The 21901-nt window shown below is 36.5% G+C and overlaps 1 protein-coding gene and 2 long non-coding RNA genes across 3 annotated transcripts; 2 read left to right on the forward strand and 1 right to left on the reverse strand.

Moving 5' to 3' along the window:
* The first annotated feature begins 4466 nt into the window (after positions 1–4466).
* Positions 4467–5677, forward strand: LOC134671104 (uncharacterized). Its single transcript, XR_010099177.1, has 3 exons — positions 4467–4587; positions 4929–5127; positions 5522–5677. It is a non-coding gene; the product is annotated as an uncharacterized LOC134671104 (long non-coding RNA).
* Positions 5678–5824: 147 nt separating this feature from the next.
* Positions 5825–6554, forward strand: LOC134671105 (uncharacterized). The gene is made up of 2 exons (XR_010099178.1): positions 5825–6058; positions 6378–6554. It is a non-coding gene; the product is annotated as an uncharacterized LOC134671105 (long non-coding RNA).
* A 7560-nt stretch (positions 6555–14114) lies between these two features.
* Positions 14115–21626, reverse strand: LOC134671421 (uncharacterized). Its single transcript, XM_063529276.1, has 4 exons — positions 20644–21626; positions 20060–20239; positions 17661–17749; positions 14115–14309 (listed from the first exon to the last, which is right to left on the reverse strand). The coding sequence occupies exons 1-4, from the start codon at positions 20794–20796 to the stop codon at positions 14237–14239; spliced, it is 495 nt and encodes a 164-aa protein (XP_063385346.1). The 5' UTR covers positions 20797–21626; the 3' UTR covers positions 14115–14236.
* Positions 21627–21901: the final 275 nt, after the last annotated feature.

Here is a 21901-nt window from a genome sequence, read left to right on the forward strand (position 1 = left end):
AGGAATAGTTAATTGTTCCCGCTAAATACCTTAAAATCCGTTTTGCTGCAAGCCAATGACTTTTATTAAACTTTGAATTATACTGACTTAAATGGCTACAAGCATATGCTATGTCTGGCCTGGTACAAACAGCTAAGTACATCAAGGAACCAATAAGTTCTCTGTAATTATAAGTTTCATCACATAAATTTTCTCCTTCAGATTCAAATTTACAACCTACAGACATAGGTGTAGAGACAGGTTTACAATTTTCCATATTAAACCGCTTGAGTACTTTCATAATATAGTCGCTTTGATCTAACTTTAATACATTTCCCTCCCTTACAACATTGATGCCCAGACAACTTTTTAAATTTCCTAAATTCTTACAATGAAATTCACTCTGTAGTAAATTAAAAAGATTATTTTTACAGGATTCGTTATTCGAGAAAATGTAAAAGTCGTCTACATAAAGCGCTACTACTACTAAACTATTTTTATCTTTACTTATATAGATACAAGGTTCATGTTTACTTTGAACAAACCCATTTTCACACAGTAATTTATTTACTTTGTTATTCCAAATTCTACTAGCTTGTTTAAGACCATAGATCCCTTTTTGTAACAAACAAACTTTATTTTTATGGTTATTATTAAAACCTGGTGGAAGCTCCATATAAATGGTTTCCTCAAGGTCTCCATTGAGAAAAGCTGTGGTCACATCAATGTGATCTATGCTTAAATCATACTCACAAGCTAAAGCAAACAATATTCTCATTGTACTATGTCTTACAACTGGTGAAAATGTGTCTTTATAGTCCACACCAGGGACTTGTGTATAACCCATGGCAACAAGACGCGCTTTAAATTTATCAAAGTTACCTGATGCATCTGTTTTGATTTTATATACCCATTTAGACTTTATTACGTTCGTATTATGTGGCCTATCAACTAATCTCCAAACTTTATTAGCTATAAGAGAGTCAAACTCACATTTCATTGCGGCAGACCATTCTGCACTAAGGGGACCAGTGACAGCATCCTTATACGATAAGGGTATGTCTAGGCTGTGGACAGACGCAGCATCGTGCGCTACCATGGAGTAGTCTGACGTGTAATCAGCATACCTTTTGGGTTTTTGTGACCTTGTAGTACGTACGGGACGCGAGGAATGCATATCCGGCGCATCAGCTGGGGGCAGGGCTTCCCCTGAATGTGACGGTCGCGGCGACAGCACTACAGACTCGCTCGACGAGTCACCTGAGCCCGAAGTAGAGCAGCCTGGCTCCTCATTCTCGCTTCCGGTACAGAATTCCTCCGAATCTGAAAACACCATGGAAGAATCATTAGGTTTTTGAGTACACATTTGTTTTTCACTTCCTGGGTTGCAGATTGGAATTTGCTCACTTTGAATAGACATTGAATCCACATCAGTTTCACTAGAGACTAGATTTTCATTACATTGACTAGGGATTTCAATTACATTATTCTTATTTAGATTCTCATTATTTTTATTAGGAATTCCAATATTATTATGACTAGATTTATCATTATCATTAGAAATAAATTCAAATTCATAAAATATATTCTCATTGTCAGATTGGTTAAAACTTAATTTATCTAAATTGTTGTAAAAGTTATCTTCTAAAAACACAACATTTCGAGACAAGATCACTTTCTTAGGGTTCAACGGATCCAAAAGCCTATAGCCTTTTGTCGTTTCACTGTAACCAACAAAAATATAAGGTTTGCTTCTAGGATCAAGTTTGCGACGATTTTCTTTAGGTATTAAGGAATAGGCAATGCAGCCAAAGACGTGAAGATGCCTGAGGTCTGGTGTAGAACCTGTCCAGAGCTCTTCAGGGGTACGTCCCGACAATGCACTTGTTGGACTCCTATTCTTTAAGTATGCAGCAGTCATAACTGCTTCACCCCAAAAACACTTGCCGAGACCAGCTTCATATAGCATACATCTAGCCTTGTCAAGAAGAGTCCTGTTCAGTCTCTCAGCAACACCACACTGCTGATGGCAGTAAGGAACACTCTTCTGATGAACAATACCTTCTCTTCTAAGAAAATCAGCAAAACTTTTGTTACAATATTCAGACCCAAAATCTGTCCGAAGAGTTTTAATTGGCAATCCTAATTGTTTTTCTACTAAATTCTTGTAAGTAATAAAATGTTTAATTACCTCGGATTTATGACGCATGAGGAAGATGTGTGACTTCCTGGTGTAGTCATCAGTCATGGTAACCATGAACCTCGCACCTCCAATGCTGTCTTCTTGAAACGGACCTGCTACATCGCTATGCACTAGTTGCAAAGGTACGTGTGCACGTGTAGCCTCGCCCACGGGATACGGCAAGGCAACTTGCTTCCCAAGCAGACAGGTCTCACACTTCGCACCAGAAGTTTCCTGAAATTGTATACCAGTTGCAGGATCATCCCTTAGAGTACACATGCTTTTAAAGCTGAGGTGACCTAAACGGGAATGCAGAAGTTGAACCGGCAGAGAAGAAACAGCTACATTAGCACTCTGTGTATCTTGCCTATTATGCAAAAACATGGAAGAGTGCACTTCTTGCGAAGTTCCTTTTCCTTGACTACACCCATCCCATTCATATAAACCATTCCTATTAAATGCTGAGGTAATAGGGTTGCCATGAATTTTACAACTATTGTATATATTACATTTCTCTTTGGTAAAAACTACAGTATAGCCTACATCACACAATTTACTAACAGATAATAAATTAGCGGTCAAGTTTGGAACATATAATACCTTATTAAGTTTATCGATGACGCCTCCCACTGGCAGTTCCCCGACGCCTTCAGCCGATATAGAGTCATCGTTGGCCAAAGTCACTTTACTTCCTTCGCCCGGCAGCTCCTTGTAGTCCTTCAGGATTGTCTTGTCGTTGCAAAGATGATTGGAGCATCCAGAGTCCAGGTAAAAGGATGACTTCTTCACAAAAAAGGCTTTCGATGACTCGGTAGCCAGAAGCGACCGATGCTTCACCTTGTCCTTCCTATATTTGAAGCACTTGCTTTTTATATGGCCTGATTTTCCGCAGTAGTGACAAGTAACCTGTTTTTGTTGTCTGGGTACTGTGTTTCTTGCCTTGGAGAACAGGGCGGCTTCATCTACACAGGAAGATCCTTCCATTTTCCTCGATTCTTCTTGAAGAAGGCGAGATCTCACCATATCAGCGGTGAGGTTGGTGTCGGCGATATTTGCAGTCTCGAGGTTGCTTACCAGCGCGTCGTATTCGTCTGGCAGTCCGCTAAGGAGAAGTTCCACCACTTCTTTATCTTCTATGTTTTTGTCAATATCCGCCAATTGATGAACCAGCGACATCACCGCTTCCAGGTAACGGGACATGCAGTTATATTGCTTGTACTCTATACGATGCAGCTGCCGCAATAGCAGCACGCGCCTGTACAAACCTTTGTTTTCAAAAACAGTTTTTAGGTTATCCCACGCTTCTTTAGCGGTCGTCGCCTTTCTGATGTGTTGTAGGCACGCGGTCGAAACGCTGAGGCCGATGCGAGCCAATGCTCGTTTGACGTGCGAAGGGTCAACGTCCGTCCCTTCCACAGTCTCCCACAAACCGTCCAGGGTCAGCAGCATCCTGATCTGGTACTTCCATGTCTGGTAGTTTTCCGAGCCACGTAGCTTTTCGATCGAATGGTTAGAGTAGCTGAGAGGTTGGTTTTGATTCACCTCGGCCATGATGAATGCGCTTACCGGCGATCATAGGATGATGACCCACGTGTGGATGGCGTGATGGCGAACAGTGAATATATATCAATCGTGACTGTGCCCAGAACCTATTACGCGGATACGAGGTTCCGCAGCAGCAGGGCGGTGGAGAAAGAATACTCACTGTTCGCACAATGCACATGAACTTTATTATCTAGTAAATAATATATGTTAATACAATTTATGGGAGCTAAAGCTTACGCGTCCGACCATCAACGCAGCCGAAACCAAAGAGAGAGGGAGCAAATAGAGTAGCAACATAGACTAAAGAACATAAGGTGTCATTCACACATGCGTACATTCATTGGTTGGTATTATAAGGGTGTACATACAAGATTCAATTTTCTAACAATTGCCAACTCACTTTAAGGTGAGCTATAATATTGCAGTGTTCCTCGTATAGTTAATTCTAGAGTTAGACCAAGATAAGACTGCAATAATTTTGATAGCACACTCAGTGCAAGTGTTGTTTTCAACGTGAAACTTCTAAGAAATTATGACCATGCTACTAAATTCTACTATATATAATATTTAAAATCCAAAAGTTTGTATGTGAAGATGACGCACAATCACACAAAATTAGCTGATACATATTTGGGTGCAATTGTTGTTTATAACAAAGGTTACTAAAGCTAATTTTTACCTTAAAATGTATTGCTTAAGGGGGAAAATGTACTTACTTAAATAATTAAAAGCCTAATTTATTTGTTTTAGGTTTTAACAGCGTTACATCTGCTGGCTGATGGAAATTACCAACGTGGGACTGGTCAGGACCATGGTTTATGCATTGGTCAAACAACCGTAAGCCGGTATCTCGATCAATTTGTAGACGCTGTCAACAGAAGGTATGTTCATTTGAGCACTGAAAAACTACATAAAAAACTGTTGGTTCTGTGATGTTCTACTTAAACATACTTTCTTATTCCTCGAGCCAAATATATACAGGTGGTGAATGATAGGTTTTCTATGTATGAGAATATATATATAGAGAATAAGGCTAGGGCTATCTTAGCAGTTTTGCCTTTTTTGAATTTATAAGTAAGAGTGTGGCTGTATTGTGCAATGAGATAGGTATTCTTTGATAGTTAGGTATAAGTTTACTTACATTGGATACATAATTTGGAAATACACTATTAGCTAGGTATGACTAAGGTTAAGTTCTACCACACAATGCCAATTTTTACAGACTTAAAGACCAATGGATAATATTTCCTGGAAATGAACGGTCCCGGCGATCAGTTGCCACAGGATTTGAGGAGGCATACCGTCTGCCAAATATCTTGGGTGCAGTAGACTGCACCCAAGTGAAGATATTTCCTCCACCTCTGCCTCATGGAGTGCAGTATCTAAACCGCAAAGGTGTTCATGCTCTTAATGTACAGCTAGTAAGTTTTAATTATAGTTACAAATGAAAATATTTCAATATTAATCATAAAATCCTCCTAACGGGCAACAATATAAGTATATTATAATTTATAATTAATTAATAAAATATAATCTCTATGGGACAATCTTACACACATGTAATCTAGATAGATCCAGATAATTCATTAAAATTAATATCTATGTTACTACTTAGTTGTCACTAATACTCAATTAAGAAAAAATAAAATAAAATAAAATATCATAAGCATTTATTACAAACATATTAAGTACTTACATAATATTAGGTAGGTAGGTACTTATACATAATATGGACCCTGCAAGGGCGCAGCAATCTTATAAATAAATAACAAACTAAGTACTACAAATATAAAAATCATACCTCATACTTTTCAGGTTGCAGATGTCAACTGCAAAATCTTGGCAGTGAACGCAAGGTTTCCCGGCCGAGTGCATGACTCGTTCATATTTAACAATTCTTCCATTAAGGATGAATTAAGAAGATTGTACAACGGCCACATTGGGGATTATTTCCTTTTGGGTAAGCAGAAAATTGTGCGTGTATCTGTCTGTACTTCGATCATATCTTAGTGAATATACCTATTATAAAACATAATTAAGTAAAAGGGAAGTTTCGTTAATTGTTCGGATGCTTAACTGTTGTGTAGTTAACCAAATAATTTCAAGTGACTCGGGGTATGCTCTCGAGCCATGGCTCATGACGCCAGTGTTGAATCCTGCCCAGGGAAGCCCAGAAGCAAGGTACACTGCCTGGCACTGTCGTGTGCGCAACATAATTGAGCGGACCAATGGGTACCTCAAAAATGTGTTCCGGTGCCTGGGTCACGACCGCGTCTTACACTACAGCCCAGCGAAGGCATCGTCGATGATAAATGTATGTTGCGTATTATACAACATAATGCAATATTACAAGTGTGCTTAACATTAATAATTTGTCCTTACATAAACGTATTGTTTAAATAAATAAATAAAGATAAGAGCAAATATAATATATTTCATTGTTCACTGAGTGATTGAAGAAAATTCCATGTTGTTGTGCAAAGAGAATTTGAAATAGATGAATATTGTCATAGTAAATTATGTAGTCAGTAAATTTACTGCCATCTTTCGACACAAATGTCCTAGTAGTTTCAGGGCTCGCTCAATATTTGCTCGCGACCTACCAATGGGTCTCGACTAATAGTTCCGGAAATGCTGTACTTAGATACTGATTTTCTCATTTTTCTTGCAGAGATCTTCCCGTGGAAATCGTAGAAGAAATTGAAGAAGGGGCTCCTCAAGAACTTCCTCATCGTCATGCCCAAAACGGACTCTTATTAAGAGTGGCGCAGGAAAAGCGTGCGCGGCTAATAAATACATATTTTGCTTATTACTATGTTTTATTATGATACAAATACCTACCTCATATGTCTTGCTATGCTCAAGCAGAGATTAGTAAATATTATAGACGGTATTCTGGCTTTCCGCCGAAGTATGCATGCATTCTTTTAAACTTCTCACTTACTCACAAAAGCTCACTAGATGGCGTCCCTAAATAAGGATATGCCTTAAGGTGGATGTCTAGGGATGGGATGCCGATTATCAGCCAAAAGATGGCGTCACTGTGCACGAATTGTGGATTTTCACTATTTCTCCCAAAATACAAAGTTTCATAAGATGTGTTGATATGTGCGAAAACTATAAAAAATACTACATCCAAATCGAGACATGTTCAACTCAACATTGTCTCATTTCGTTATTACCGGAATCCAACTGCAAAATATTGCAATTTCTTGCATTCACGCACACTTACGTACTTAAAGTCACCTTAAAGTCAGTGTCAAATGTCAGCAGATTCGTAATGTTACAGTAAAGTAACCTAGAGGGCGCAGCGGATGAAATGTTTATTGTTGAAAAAAGATTGGAAATTAAATAATAAATTCTTGTTTGAGCAACGATTAAGAATTACAAGGCATTCAGAAGCAACTAATGTTTTCGACCATCAACTGTCATGTGCTCGTGGCACCCGTAGCCTCTATTTTGAAAAAAAATCAGATTGTAGCTAAGATACATGGTTCAAACCCCGACAATGCCAATTTTTTTTTATTTTATAATTTTAACATTCTCTTTTGAATTATTTTAAGCGTATGTTATTCTTCGAAACTAAACTTACGTGAGTAAAACATTTTCAGTAATTTGATTATTTTTTAATAATATTATGGGAAGATATATAAAAGTATTTTTATTTTCCGGTTTTCAAAGGATATAAATAATGATTAAAATAATTTAAAAAAAGTCATGCATGAGGCTAATTAGGATCGCAGAATAGGTACATAAGAAGTCAACTATCGACGAAGTATAGCTGGTCAAGCAGATCTTGTCAGTAGAAAAAGGCGGCAAATTTGAAAAATGTAGGCGCGAAGGGATATCGTTCATAGAATAGAATAGAATAGAATATCGTTTATTGCACCATGGTAAAAAACAAGTTGTTACAAAATAATAGTATCTCATGGACCCTAATAGGGTATGGCAAACATTTCCTTAATATAAGTAGGTACATATTAAGAAAAAATACTACAAACTAGCTTTATAAGTTTAGGAGATCAAAACTTATTTACTATAAACTAACTTATTTAACAAAACTGTCAGTGAGAAAATCGGTTACTGAATAATATGCTTTTTCAGCAAGGAACGATTTCAACTTCTTTGTATACGAAGTGTCACTTTCCACTGATTTTAAATAATTTGGGAGGTGATTATAATATTTTACTGCCGCATAATGAGGGCTTTTGCGGTATATTTCTAAGTTTGGCTGGGGTAATTCAAGTTTGTATTTTTGTCTTTTATTCTGTATCTCTTTGAACAAATGTATGTTTTTTCTTACATATATACATAACTCTAAGATGTAAAGGCATGGAAGAGTGAGTATGCCGTGTTTGATGAAATAAGGTTTGCAGCTATCCCAATTTCGGATTCCGACTAGCACACGAACGCATTTTTTTTGCATGACAAACAAGTCATGCACATCTGTGCTGTTTCCCCATGTTAAAATTCCATATCTGAACCATGAATTAGCGAAGGCATAGTAAGCGGCTAGTGCAGTACTGAAGTTAGTGGTTTTGCGAAGCGTAAAGAGTCCATACAAAAACTGTGATATCTTGGTTTTAGTGTTTAATATATGTGTTTTCCAGTTCATATGGTTATCGAGAGTAATACCTAAGAGTTTGAAATTATCTACTTCTTCAATTTCTGTGTTATTAAGCGATAATTTTAATTGTAATGGAGTTCTTTGGTAAGGATAAAATTGAATCAATTTGGTTTTGTTTGAATTTATTGCTAGATTATGGTCGCGCATCCACAGATTGATATGATTTAAGGTTTGTGTCAGTTTTAAATTAAAATTTTCATTATTTTTAAAATCAAAAAGGAGAGAGACGTCATCTGCAAAAAAATAGAACATTTGGATTTCGCGCCTTTTTTTACTGACAAGATTTGCTTGACCAGGTATAAAATAAAAGTTTCCAAAATTTTATTGAAATGATATACCTACATGAAATAATCAAATACAACACATTTACTTAAAATAACTTTTAAAATAAGGCATATAAAATTACCAAAAAGATGAAATAAAATAAATACAAAAAGAAATGAGTCTTTGTTCGTGGTTTGAACCCTGTCATGCTGTTCAACTTGTTAGACTTATACTCAATAGCTAAAAGCCACTAGACCATTTGACCATAGTAGACCCGGGCGAAAAATGCCTTCTTATTTAAGTAACCCATTACTGTCAAAAATATCAAGTTTGAATTGATTTGAAATATAATTTTTCATTGTCGACTTATTGACATCCAACGTTGCGAGCATGTTGTACTTTAAACCATTTGGCAACGTCGCACGCGGGGAAATCTTCTGAAAATGTATGTCCTTTTATATTTTGATATTTATGGATATATGAGGATTCTTCTACTTATGTTGCAAATTGATTAAATTATCGAGAGACAAGAACAAGAAATATGATTCGGTTAAATTGTGTTCTAATGTATGGGGAAGACAAACTAATTATAGCCAGCCTTTTATGAATGTAGTATGATACCTTAGGGTATGGTGCTTTACGCACACTAGCGTCCCTTCCCCTCCCCCTGACGCAACCCCCCCTTTTTGCATGAAATATGTCCCGGTTCACAGTTTTTTACATTTTTTGAGGAAAGTATATATTTTAGGAAAAAAGTGTCAATGAAAGAAATAATCCTTAATAAATTCTTAATAAAAAAGGTCTTATTCATTTTTTTATATGATGCACCTAATTCATGTATTAGCTTGTCAAAATTCGAAATAACATAGTTTTTACTTAGGATTCGAAACTCATTTATTATACACAGTGTAACACGAGGAACCCGAATAATTTTGACAGCGTATTCCTGATCATATTTAGATACAAAAATGTCCTATAAACTTTTTTGAAATGCGGCTAGTTTCAGAGTTAATACCAATTTAAAAAAAAAACAAGTTTCTATTGTTACATAGTTCAAAACGCCTTTTTGATGGCGATGTTGTTGTTTGGATTTAGTCTAAATATCCCTATTGATATGTCAAAAAGTGACAATTAAGTAACACGTTGCAAAAACTATGTTTTACGAAAAAAAAGTAAAAATCCATGTTAACTGACAAGTTTACCAATAACATTTACTTTTTATGTACATACATATATAATATATATATTCAAAAAATTAAAAAAAAGCGGCCAAGTGCGAGTCGGACTCGCGTTCCAAGGGTTCCGTATATTACACAATTTTTAACAATGTATTTTTTTATTTTTTATTTATTTATTTAGATATTTAATTCAGGGAACAAGGCCCATATTACAAATACCTTACAGACTAACATACATATGTATTTTATAAACTTAAAACTAAACATTATTTATGCGAAACGTGAGTGAAATCTTTAAAAAATCCGTAGGAGTCGGATCAAAAACTGTAATTAAGTCCGACTCACGCTTGACTGTACATTTCTAATAGGTTTTCCTGTCATCTATAGGTATAGACCTATTTTATGTATTTTTTCAAAATTTTAAACCTTGTAGTTTCGGAGATAAAGGGGGGGGGGGATAGTCATTTTTGCCTATTTTCTTGAATAACTTCTAAACTGTTTATTCAAAAATTTTAAAAAATATATATTTGAGATCCTTAAAATAAGCTCTTTCATTTGATATGTAATATGATATAGTTTGAAAATTTTTATTTTTGAATTTTTTCATTTACCCCCCAAAAGTGGCCCCCATGTTTAAAATTCATTTGTTTACAAACTTACATATGTGTATCAGATTTCAACTTGATTGGTCCAGTAGTTCCGGAGAAAATCGGCTGTGACAGACGGACAGACAGACAGACGCACGAGTGATCCTATAAGGGTTCCGTTTTTTCCTTTTGAGGTACGGAACCCTAAAAACAATAAAAAAAATTGTTTTCGGCGAAATTGACCTAAACTCATACATACATTTTTTCCTTCTTTTGACCTCAGAAATAAAATCTTTCGCATTTCTTGAGGACACCTTGTATAATAAGTGTTATAAAATGAATATAACCTTTTTTACTAAGAATTTAATAAGGAACTATTTCTTTCATTGACACTTTTATCGTAAAATGTATACATGAGGTCAAAAAAGGAAAAGATGTAATATGTGTTTAGGTTAATTTCGCCAAAAAAAAAAATTTTGTTTGGTTTTTTTTTTTAATTTTATGAATGAATTTGTACATAAAAATTAAATGCTATTGGTAAACTTGTCACTTAAAATGGTTTTTTTTCGTAAAACTTAGTTTTTTCAAAGTGTTACTTGTCACTTTTTGACATATCAATAAGGATATTTAGACTAAATCCCATAGTAGCAACATCGCCATCAAAAAGGCGTTTTGAACTATGTAACAAGAGAAACATGTTTTTTTTTTAATTGGTGTTAACTCTGAAACTAGGCGAATTTCAAAAAGTTTATAGGACATTTTTGTCTCTAAACGTGATCAGGAATACGCTGTTAAAATTATTCGGTTTCCTCATGTTACACCGTGTATAATAAATGAGTTTCGAACCCTAAGTAAAAACTATGTTATTTCGAATTTTGACAAGCTAATACATGAATTAGGTGCATCATATAAAAAAAATGAATATGACCTTTTTTATTAAGAATTTATTAAGGATTATTTCTTTCATTGACACTTTTTTCCTAAAATATATACTTTCCTCAAAAAATGTAAAAAACTGTGAACCGGGACATATTTCATGCAAAAAGGGGGGGTTGCGTCAGGGGGAGGGGAAGGGACGCTAGTGTGCGTAAAGCACCATACCCTAAGGTATCATTCTACATTCATAAAAGGCTTGTAATTAGTTTTTCAAAAAGCACAATTTGGCCGAATATATGAAAGAGGGTCATTGTTGTTGTAAAAGGTGTGCAAGAAATGATACGTTACTGCACTAGAGCAGTTTAGGTTCCAATTCCAAGTACGATTTTATTATTCTTTTTACAATAAGCAATTGAAATTTGGGTATAAATGGATTTGTTATACAATTTCCATTCTGATATTTGACTCCCCATTCCATAAATAACGATACTTTTGGCCAAATTGTTAATTGAAAATACCTACTCTCAAAAATACCTACTATAAAAATGTATTTAAAAAAACACATGCGTTTTACTTTCCTCGTATGCGAAATGAAAAGTAGAGTGTTTTAACTCGGGTGAAAAGCAGCATTTTTGGAAAAAAAACCAGGCAAGTGCGAGTCGGACTCGCGCACGAAGGGTTCCGTACCATAATGCAAAAAAAAAACAAAAAAAAAGCAAAAAAAAACGGTCACCCATCCAAGTACTGACCACTCCCGACGTTGCTTAACTTTGGTCAAAAATCACGTTTGTTGTATGGGAGCCCCATTTAAATCTTTATTTTATTCTGTTTTTAGTATTTGTTGTTATAGCGGCAACAGAAATACATCATCTGTGAAAATTTCAACTGTCTAGCTATCACGGTTCGTGAGATACAGCCTGGTGACAGACAGACGGACAGACGGACGGACAGCGAAGCCTTAGTAATAGGGTCCCGTTTTACCCTTTGGGTACGGAACCCTAAAAATATCATCTACTAATGTTATTGTTATGCACAAGCAGAAGATATTATAGAATCTTGTTTATTTACAAGAAGATGACATTTTTCTCCACATAGGTACCTATATATTTTTGAGAAAAATATAGCCAGGTATTTTAGTTTAAAAATCATTGTTACAATAAATATAGGCTTTTCCAGAGAACATTTATATTTCTACCGAAACGAAAGCAGAATTCACAAGGGTTTTCGGTGGACGACTGTAAACGCGAATGATTGTTTGGACTGACCTTTCTATAAATATGTAAATGTATTTTATTGTGTAATAATCATAATAATTATTAAGTTATATTAAATCTGGGAATGAAATTATATCAGAAAGGAGATTCTTAAATGAGTAGGTATACTCGTAACATGCTTTGTGCATTAAATATACCTCCCTCTATTGAGTGAAAATAAAACAAAATACACAGGTAATCTGTGTTGCGGTTTTAAAGTGCCATCTGTTACAGCTTTGACAAATTAAAAATGATTGCTTGTCAAATGAAGTCGCCATGTTAGAATTACACCGATACTATAAGCATCACTCACACAAACAAGCAATGAGGCAAAATTTTACCAATATTCAAAGGCTTTTTTCTTAATAATTTTAATCAAAATCTAGTATTTTTTTACGTTCTGCGAAGACAGAAATATATATACTACCCAAACATTACATATACAAGTGAAGAAACCCTATATAATAGGAGCTAGGGTGCCAAGAAAGTTGTATGAAAATCGAGCAAGGAGAACCACCTTAAATGCTTTTTCATTTCTCATGTCCTGAAAGAGGGTCATTTTTGTTCTAAATATACGATTTTTTTTTCGAAATTTTAAGATAAGCAGTTGAGATTTGGTTTTAAAGGGGATCCAGACTCATTTATTAATAATTATATAAGATAGCTAAAGCTAAAAAATTTAAATACCTATCAAAATTTTGCGCCCTTGGTAGGGTCATAGGGTGCCCAATATTTAATGCCGATTGCTATGGCCAATCTTTGCGCGGTCACTTGTCGCCTCCCTTAGGCGTTTGCTGAGCGGCCTGAGCGCCTTGTGGAGCCCCTGAGCCCCCCTACCCCACGGACCTAAGGTAGAAGTACTAGTGCTCGACGCTGCACTATATATTATTCGTTCACTTTATGTCAAAGTAATATAGGTTAGATTTGAACGGCGAAGATTTTTCTGTATTCAAATTTAATCCTTGTCACTTTGACATAAAGTGCCCATGTCGAATACTAGTGCAGCGTCGAGCACTAGTGTACCGTAGTGTCTCGGACATAATGGCGCTCTATTATATGACATTAGTGCCTTTCGTCACTTGGTTAACAATCTACTTTCCTTCCTTTCTTCCTCCCTTGAATGCAGATATGAACCGGTTTCACGTAAACCGGCCTAGTAGCGCCCTCTATATTGCCTTATTGTAGTAACCTTTTCAAAACCTTACAACTTTAAATAGAAGTGAGGTTCTGTGAACTGTAGAACCTAAACCACCACCATAGCACGTATGAATGTACCTACATCACCAAGGTATCTCAAATGAAATTTGGCTACTTGTTCTCCATTAAGAATTAAATATCTAAATAGGTAAGTATAAGCTTAGAGCATTTAGTAACTTGAGACGGCATCGCTGTCTTTTTCTGTACGAAACAGTCCGCCGATTTTTGCGGGGGAGGGGACGTCAAATGTATTGCATGATTTGTATGTAATGTACAAATAGCCATGTCAGTTTATACAAAAGTTTGCAAAATTGTGCAAGTTTTTCGGTAGAGGGGTAAGCTCTTAATGGCGACTCCAGTTATCAAATGCTCTAAGGGTATAAGGGACTAATAAGATAAACTCTGTGATATTAGAATTGAGTTATTTAAGAAATATGTAATTTTTTCGTATTAGTAGCTAAAAACACAATTGTATACTTGAGTGTAGACAAACATAACGCCTTACATGAAGAAGTGTGAAAGAATGAAGTCACATTAATTAACTACTATTAATCGTCTTCCTCTTCCATTATTTCAGTATCCTCCAAGTTTTCTATGTTCTCCGTCTCCTCCAAAAGATTACTGAAACAATATTAACAAAATATAATTATTATAATAATTAAGAAGTAGTTCCTTTATTCTATGTATGAGATATTAACTACAGTTCGTTATTTTTAGCATTAGAAAGAACTTTAAAGAAGGTTAGCGATCTTGACATGTCTTTTAAATTAAAAACGCTTACTATACAGGGTGATTCAGGAGACGTGAGCAGGACTAACACTGCGCATTTCGTAAATTATAAGCAACTGTTTCGTATCAGTATTGAATCACCCTGTAGAGCCATATCAAGACAAGTCTGCTACTAATTTTAATAGCACATCGTTACAGACTTGTCTAGGTCAGTGGGATTACTTTTAAAGTCACATCCATCTATGTAAATTGGATCTCTCTGACAAATACTCAAAAATTATCGAATGAGGATAAACCAAAACATGTCACTAGATACTGTCATGGTAAATTAATGTACTGTACATTTACTGCCACCTTTCTACAGAAAATTCAAACTGTTAGAACGCTATTTATTTGACTTTGATCCTTATTTTTTCACTGATATGTGTTAATTTGTTAACCGACTTCCAAATCTCAAAGAAGGAGGTTATCAATTCGGTTGTATGTTTTGTTTTTATTTTTATTTTTTTTTATGTTTGTTACTCCATAACTCCGTCATTACTGGACCGATTTTGAAAATTCTTTTTTTGATTGAATGTATATGCATACAGATTGGTCCCGTTTTTGTCAAAATCCAGTTCTGATGATGGGATCCATGAGGAATCGAGGGAACTCCTCAAATCTTAAAGGCATACACATAGTGATTTTTGGTTTTTTATCAACGAATCAAGCATATACATCCAAAAAAGTGACATTTGATGAAGTGGAACTGCTGATGATGATCAGAACGGAACTCTTCAACGACGCATAGTTCACGGTTGGCGATTTGTCCTCTTCGTTATGTTTGTTAAGCAAGTTAAATTTTTAAGCCCCATTTTTGTCAAGCTCGAGTTCTGATGATGGGATCCATGAGGAATCAAGGGAACTCCTCAAATCTTAAAGGCATGCGTATAGAGATTTTTGTATTTACATCAGAAAATCAAGCATTTTCATTAAAAACTGTTGCATTTGATGAAGTGGAACTGCTGATGACGATCAGAACAGAACTCTTCAACGACGCATAGTTCACGGTTGGCGATTTGTCCTCGTCGTTATGTTTGTTAAGCAAGTTAAGTTTTTAAGCCACATTTTTGTCAAGCTTGAGATCTGATGATGGGATCCATGAGGAATCAAGGGAACTCCTCAAATCTTAAAGGCATGCGTATAGAGATTTTTGTATTTACATCAGAAAATCAAGCATTTTCATTAAAAACTGTTGCATTTGATGAAGTGGAACTGCTGATGATGATCAGAACAGAACTCTTAAACGACGCATAGTTCACGTTTGGTGATTTTTCCTTTTCGTTATGTTCGTTAAGCAAGTTAAGTTTTTAAGCCACATTTTTGTCAAGCTCGAGTTCTGATGATGGGATCCATAAGGAATCGAGTCCTCAAATATTAAAGGCATACGTATAGATTTTTTTGTATTTTCATCATAAAATCAAGCATTTACATTAAAAACTGTCGCATTTGATGAAGTGGAACTGCTGATGATGACCAGAACAGAACTCTTCAATGACGCATGGTACACGTTTGGTGATTACGAATTTCGATTTTGACTTGGACTGGGACCCGGACTCGGAGTCATACCCGGATCCGGTTCGGACTCGGATCCGGTTCGGACCCGGATCCGGTTCGGACCCGGATCCGGTTCGGACCCGGACCTGGACTCGGATCCGGATTCGGACCCGGACTCGGAACCGGACTCGAATCCGGACTCGGACCCGGTCTCGGACCCGGACACGGACCCGGACTCTGACCCGGACTCGGACCCGGACCTTGACCCAGAAAACCACTATGATACCTTAACTAAATAAACAACTATGATTACCTACCATAAAATTAATGTAGGTATAAAGTACGATGATGTCAATCTTACTAGCCCCTCCCGCTTAAACCCCCGTACACCGCACGGCATGCGCCATTAAGTGGGTTAGGTTAGGTTTGAACTGCGATCCTCACAGAACCGAACAAGGTTTAGGTTAGGTTAGAACTGCGAGCCTTACAGAAACGAAATGCTACTTGAAAAGTGGGTTTGATTAGGTTCGAACTGCGATCCGCACAGAACCGAACTGCTATCTGAGGAGTGGGTTAGGTTAGGCTAGAACTACGACCCTCATGGCTCCTCTTCACGATGGGCCAACGCCGGCCACTCCAAGGGACGCATTTATGCGTTAGAGGGAGCAAGTGATAGTGCATGGCTGCGTCCCTTGGAGTGGCCGGCGTTGGCCCATCCTGTAGAGGAGCCATTATACAGAAGCGAAATGCTAGTAAAAAAGTGGGTGGTTTTACCTCCTTTTCTACATAGTGTACCATCTACAATAATCTTTCATCAGCCCCCATGGAAGTCGGTTTTTTTTTTCTTAAAAATTATTTAATAACAAAATTAAGGTTATGGCGCCATCGCTCGAAAAGATTGCACCATATCTTTGGTCTAGTGTCGAGTAGATGGCGTTAATATTAATATTTAACAGCTTAATACATATCAGTGAATGAATAAGGATCAAAGTCAAATAAATGGCGTTCTAACAGTTTGAATTTACTGTCGAAAAATGGCAGCAAATTTACTGTGGCTACATAATTTACTTTGACAATTCTTCGCCTCTATTTCAAATTCTCTTTGCTATATATAACAAACCCAAAGGAACAAAAACACAGAATACAGACTTGTTTGGTGACTAACGGTCTGGAACCATTTATCTGTGGATCTGAGGAATCTTGAGTAATTCAGGCGTTAATAATATTGTATCCCAAAGGCTCTCATAAACTGAAATAAGGTCTTGCTCCTTGGCAAGGTCAACATTGGCGTATTTTATCTATATAAGGACTGGCGTTATGGCCCTTATGGGCACTAAAAAGTCCAGCGGTGTCACTCACGAATTCGAGCCAATCGTTCAGCCTAACGCAACTAGTTGCGACCAATCGCGCGCGTGATGCAAACTCATCAACCAATTGCGCGCGTGATGCGATCATCAACCAATCGCGTTGTAGCGGTGTCACACCGCTGTACTGTCCCCATTCTTATTGCCCGTAAGGCCAGTCCTTAAATATATACATCAATGGGTCAGAGAATGAGCCTTTAAGTAGATAGTTAGTTCAACCTCAGGGTAACGCGTGTTTGTCCATTCGTTCGCGTGTTACTACTACTGCATAGTACATACATACATACATACATAAATATTGCGTTTATTTGTTAGTTGATATCAGTAATAAAAAAAATCTTACCTATTCGCCAACATGACGTTGCTCTCCTTTAAAAGTTCTAATTTTTTTTGTTGCGTCTCGTTGAGGATTTTTAGTTGATTGAGGATGTCCTGTCGACATAAAATATGTTATAGCAAGCTGAAACTAAGTGATATCACAGTAAATATAATAAATAACGCTATCTACAACAAGGGGAATGTCTATTGTATTTAAGTACTTATTTACTTGTCCCATACTTAAGTTGCACAAAAAACCTTTATATGCTACTGATTACTTGCGGGTTCCTTGTGGAAATACAGTACACAGTTATTGTGGAAATACAGAATTTGAGACAATTATAAAAGTACATACAACCAGCCTAATATCTTTTAGTAGTTCCGTCTATTTCAGTTATCATAACATAATAATAATAATGCAACCTATGTGCGTCCCACTGCTAGGCACAGGCCTCCTCTCAAGCGCGAGAGGGCTTGGGCTATAGTCCCCACGCTAGCCGAAAGCTGATTGGGGCCTTCACATACACCTTTGAATTTCTTTGCAAAGGTATACAGGTTTCCTTTCCTCACGATGTTTTTCCTTCACCGAAAAGATAGTGGTAAATATCAAATGGTATTTCGTACATAAGTTCCGGAAAACTCATTGGTACGAGCCAGGATTAGGATCCGCGACCTCCGGATTGAAAGTCGGACTTCAAATCCACTCGGCCACCACTGCTTTATTGTATCATAACTCATACTAAATATAACTATAATAAATTGGCAAATTATATGTACATATTATGATATCCCGGGTGTGGCCTGTAATATGAGCAAAAAATTAAACAGTAGACTGTACTCCTCATACTGACCAACATTTGTTCAGCGACTTTTAAAAATAACTTGTGGTTTGATTTTGAATACATTTTAAAGTTTATTCTAAGACGCAATGTGTTGCGAATTTTGTAATGTTTTAAGGCGTGACAAGCAACGTCAATCACAATGATATGGCGTGGCAATGGCGTCCATTGAAGATAATATTTATTTTGTATGAAAAATAGGGAGTCTAAATACTTCATAATTTTTAAAAGTTGTTGAACATAATTGTCACCGTTTGAGGAGTACAATCTACGTTTTAATTATTTGCTCGTGTTACAGGCCACACCCGGTAATTGGCTTGACTATTATGGTACTACCAAACACTGAATACACCGCACACTAATGAGGAGCTATTTTGGTTACTTAAATATGATTAATAAGTATAATGAAACAGATTAGTAATAATAAAATTGCCGTACAAATATATCACAGCCAAGAGATCGAGATAAATAACCGGGCAAGTGCGAGTCGGACTCGCGCACGAAGGGTTCCGTACCATAATGCAAAAAAAAACGGAAAAAAGCAAAAAAAAAACGGTCACCCATCCAAGTACTGACCACGCCCGACGTTGCTTAACTTCGGTCAAAAATCACGTTTGTTGTATGGGAGCCCCATTTAAATCTTTATTTTATTCTATTTTTAGTATTTGTTGTTATAGCGGCAACAGAAATACATCATGTGTGAAAATTTCAACTATCTAGCTATCACGGTTCGTGAGATACAGACTGGTGACAGGTGGACGGACGGACGGACGGACGGACAGCGAAGTCTTAGTAATAGGGTCCCGTTTTACCCTTTGGGTACGGAACCCTAAAAAGCAAAACGTTGTTAAAACTTTTACCCGACTACGGTTTTTTTTTTTCATAAATAAAGCAGCTCTTCAAAATCAAAATCAAAATATACTTTATTCATGTAGGCTTAGCAACAAGCTCTTATGAATCGTAATTAATCCTTCCTTCCTTCCTTTTCCAAAGTCAGTTAAATGTTATTTTGTACTCTATGTCACCCCAGAGTTGCGCCATAAAAATTAATATTGGGTTGAGAGCCGCCCCTTTGGGGAATAAAATAGCAAAATGTTTCACTATACCAACCCCAAGCAAATGTTAAATGTAAAATATCAAACAAAATCAAACCAAACCCAAATGAATGTTATTAAATGTCAATTACCTCCATGTGTTACTAAGCGCCACTTGCAGCCACTAACCCGGGGTTAACCGGTTAACCCAGTGTCAAATTCTACTGGTATCCATGATAACTCCAGGTTTAACCGGTTAACCTCGGGATAGTAAATGGTGCATGTGGCCCTTATAGGGCACTTAATGTACAACAGAAGGACAATTTTCTTGTCAGCTGTTGCCATAGCATCAAGTGAATTAACGTTTTAAAACTATTATTATTTTTATATTTTTTTTTCAACTCAAGTTAGGTTGTTTAAAATATGAATATAAAAGTAAAATATAAAAAAAGTTACAAAACAATAAAAATACATAGTAAACACATTATAAAAAACCTAACCTGACAGGTGAGCTTACTTATTTATCTATGGTTTAAAAAATGTGAACTTACATCTTCAATCCTTGACTCCTCTGGACCCACTCCCTCGGATGTATCTTTTCCGATTGCAGTCAGGATTAGCTGTTCCTCCTGACTGACCATTGGTATTTCCACAGCATTGCCAGTCTGGGCCCGAGCCCGGTTGGCTGCAGCATTATTTGACCGAGCCTTTCGGCTCAAGTCACGCCATGTCTGACAGAAAAAATATAATTGACACATGCAATTTTAAATGACACCTTAAAATTAAGCAGCCAAATTATATTCCTATACCTGTTTTTGAAATAATAATTATTATATTTTATAATGTATATTAATATGCCTTAGATATAATTAAGATGTTCATTTTACTAGCCATTATACTATACTTCCACATTATTCAGTTGTGATAATGATGGCACTATTTATATTATACAGATTGCACTGCAATTTCTAGAGATCCACCGGATATTTGGTATCCGGTATCCGGCCAAACAACTATCCATTCAATCTCTAGTAATTTCATTCAAAAATTAATTTAAATAATTATCATGTTTAGAAAGACTTCTTTGCAGACAAGTCACAGAGCGATCCTAGTTATGGGAATTATATTTACTTACCACTTTCCAAGCCTGGACAGACTTATCCGGCCCGTGCTCCCTGAGCGCCTGTGCGAGGGCCTCCCATTGCGCTTCATATCTTTGCGCTCCGAGAGGCCCATCGTATTCGCGGTTTGCAAATCTCGTGTTACTCGCCATGTAATCCACCAGCATCCGTATTTGCACGGCATTTGATCGGCCGAAAAAAACAGTCAAATATTAAGTTATCGAATAAACCAACTGCACGAAACTATATTGTATAAATTACTGTTGTTTTGTGCAACTTACATTTTTGTTGTTTTTGGGGGCATTTCTTCTTCTTCAAAAACACAGCAATGAAAATTAAATTGAGTGTTGTTTGTTTGTGTATGAAAGCCAAATAGTTTTCAACTCTTTGTTGTCAAACAGAATAAAAACTTTTTAAACGGAAAAGGTTTGCTTGCACAGATACAAAAAGTCATTATAATCCGAGCAAATTATAATGTAAGCTAATATATATACGGATGTCACTCATTTAACCACCTTTCAAATTGGTAGTATAATAATAAAACTAGCTATTCACGTTCAAACTTCATCCGACACATGTCCGACAATTCAATAAGGCCGGCTATTAAATGGATTTTTCAAAAACTCTAGGCATAGAGAATCGTGGTCACTAATGAATGATTGTCGATAACTTTATACGATATCGACGTGATTTTCTTATCGTAGCCCGTTGCCATGTTCAGCAAAACGATATAATTACGACTATCGTTAGAAGACGACAGTCGATTCCACGCGCGATATGATAAAACCTTGCTAAGCCTACGTATGTGTGCGTAAAAACGTGTATGTGTGCTCTTTTAGGGATGTGAAAAGTCGATTTTAATCATGTTATATATCGATAAACGCTACACAGCGGAACGAAATAGCTATTAATTGAAGCTTCAATATCTTCGTTAAACATATACATAATTGAAATGCTAATGAATAATAAATATATTAGAATATAATAAAATATTTCAATTATATGGCCGGGGAGATGGGCCTCGTTAGCATTGTGCTGCAACCCGTCTAGGAGAAGGAAAACTCCAATATAAAACCTCCAAATCCAAGGTGTTAGCCGACCCGTGCCGAGGGATGCATAGCCAGAGGGTAGTACTGGCGTTGAACGGAGGGTGTCTGTGTTGGCGGTCACAGGACACAGTGGTGAACCGCCTTGCTTCAGTACAGGGCTCTGCTGTTGTGGACATTTAAATTCCTATTACTCGTGGGAACGCAATGGAGATTCAAAAAAATT

The sequence above is a fragment of the Cydia fagiglandana genome, chromosome 15 (genome assembly GCF_963556715.1).
Source record: "Cydia fagiglandana chromosome 15, ilCydFagi1.1, whole genome shotgun sequence".
Taxonomy (NCBI): domain Eukaryota; kingdom Metazoa; phylum Arthropoda; class Insecta; order Lepidoptera; family Tortricidae; genus Cydia; species Cydia fagiglandana.

Bases quoted from the DNA above. Each gene is read 5' to 3' on its own strand.
- LOC134671421 (XM_063529276.1), bottom strand. From the start codon at position 20,796: ATGCTGGTGGATTACATGGCGAGTAACACGAGATTTGCAAACCGCGAA. The intron at 20,240-20,643 runs GTAAGTAAATAT...TTTTTCTGTCAG, and splicing joins CTGTCCAGGCTTGGAAAGTG to ACATGGCGTGACTTGAGCCG. The intron at 14,310-17,660 runs GTAAGATTTTTT...ATATTGTTTCAG, and splicing joins AACGTCATGTTGGCGAATAG to TAATCTTTTGGAGGAGACGG.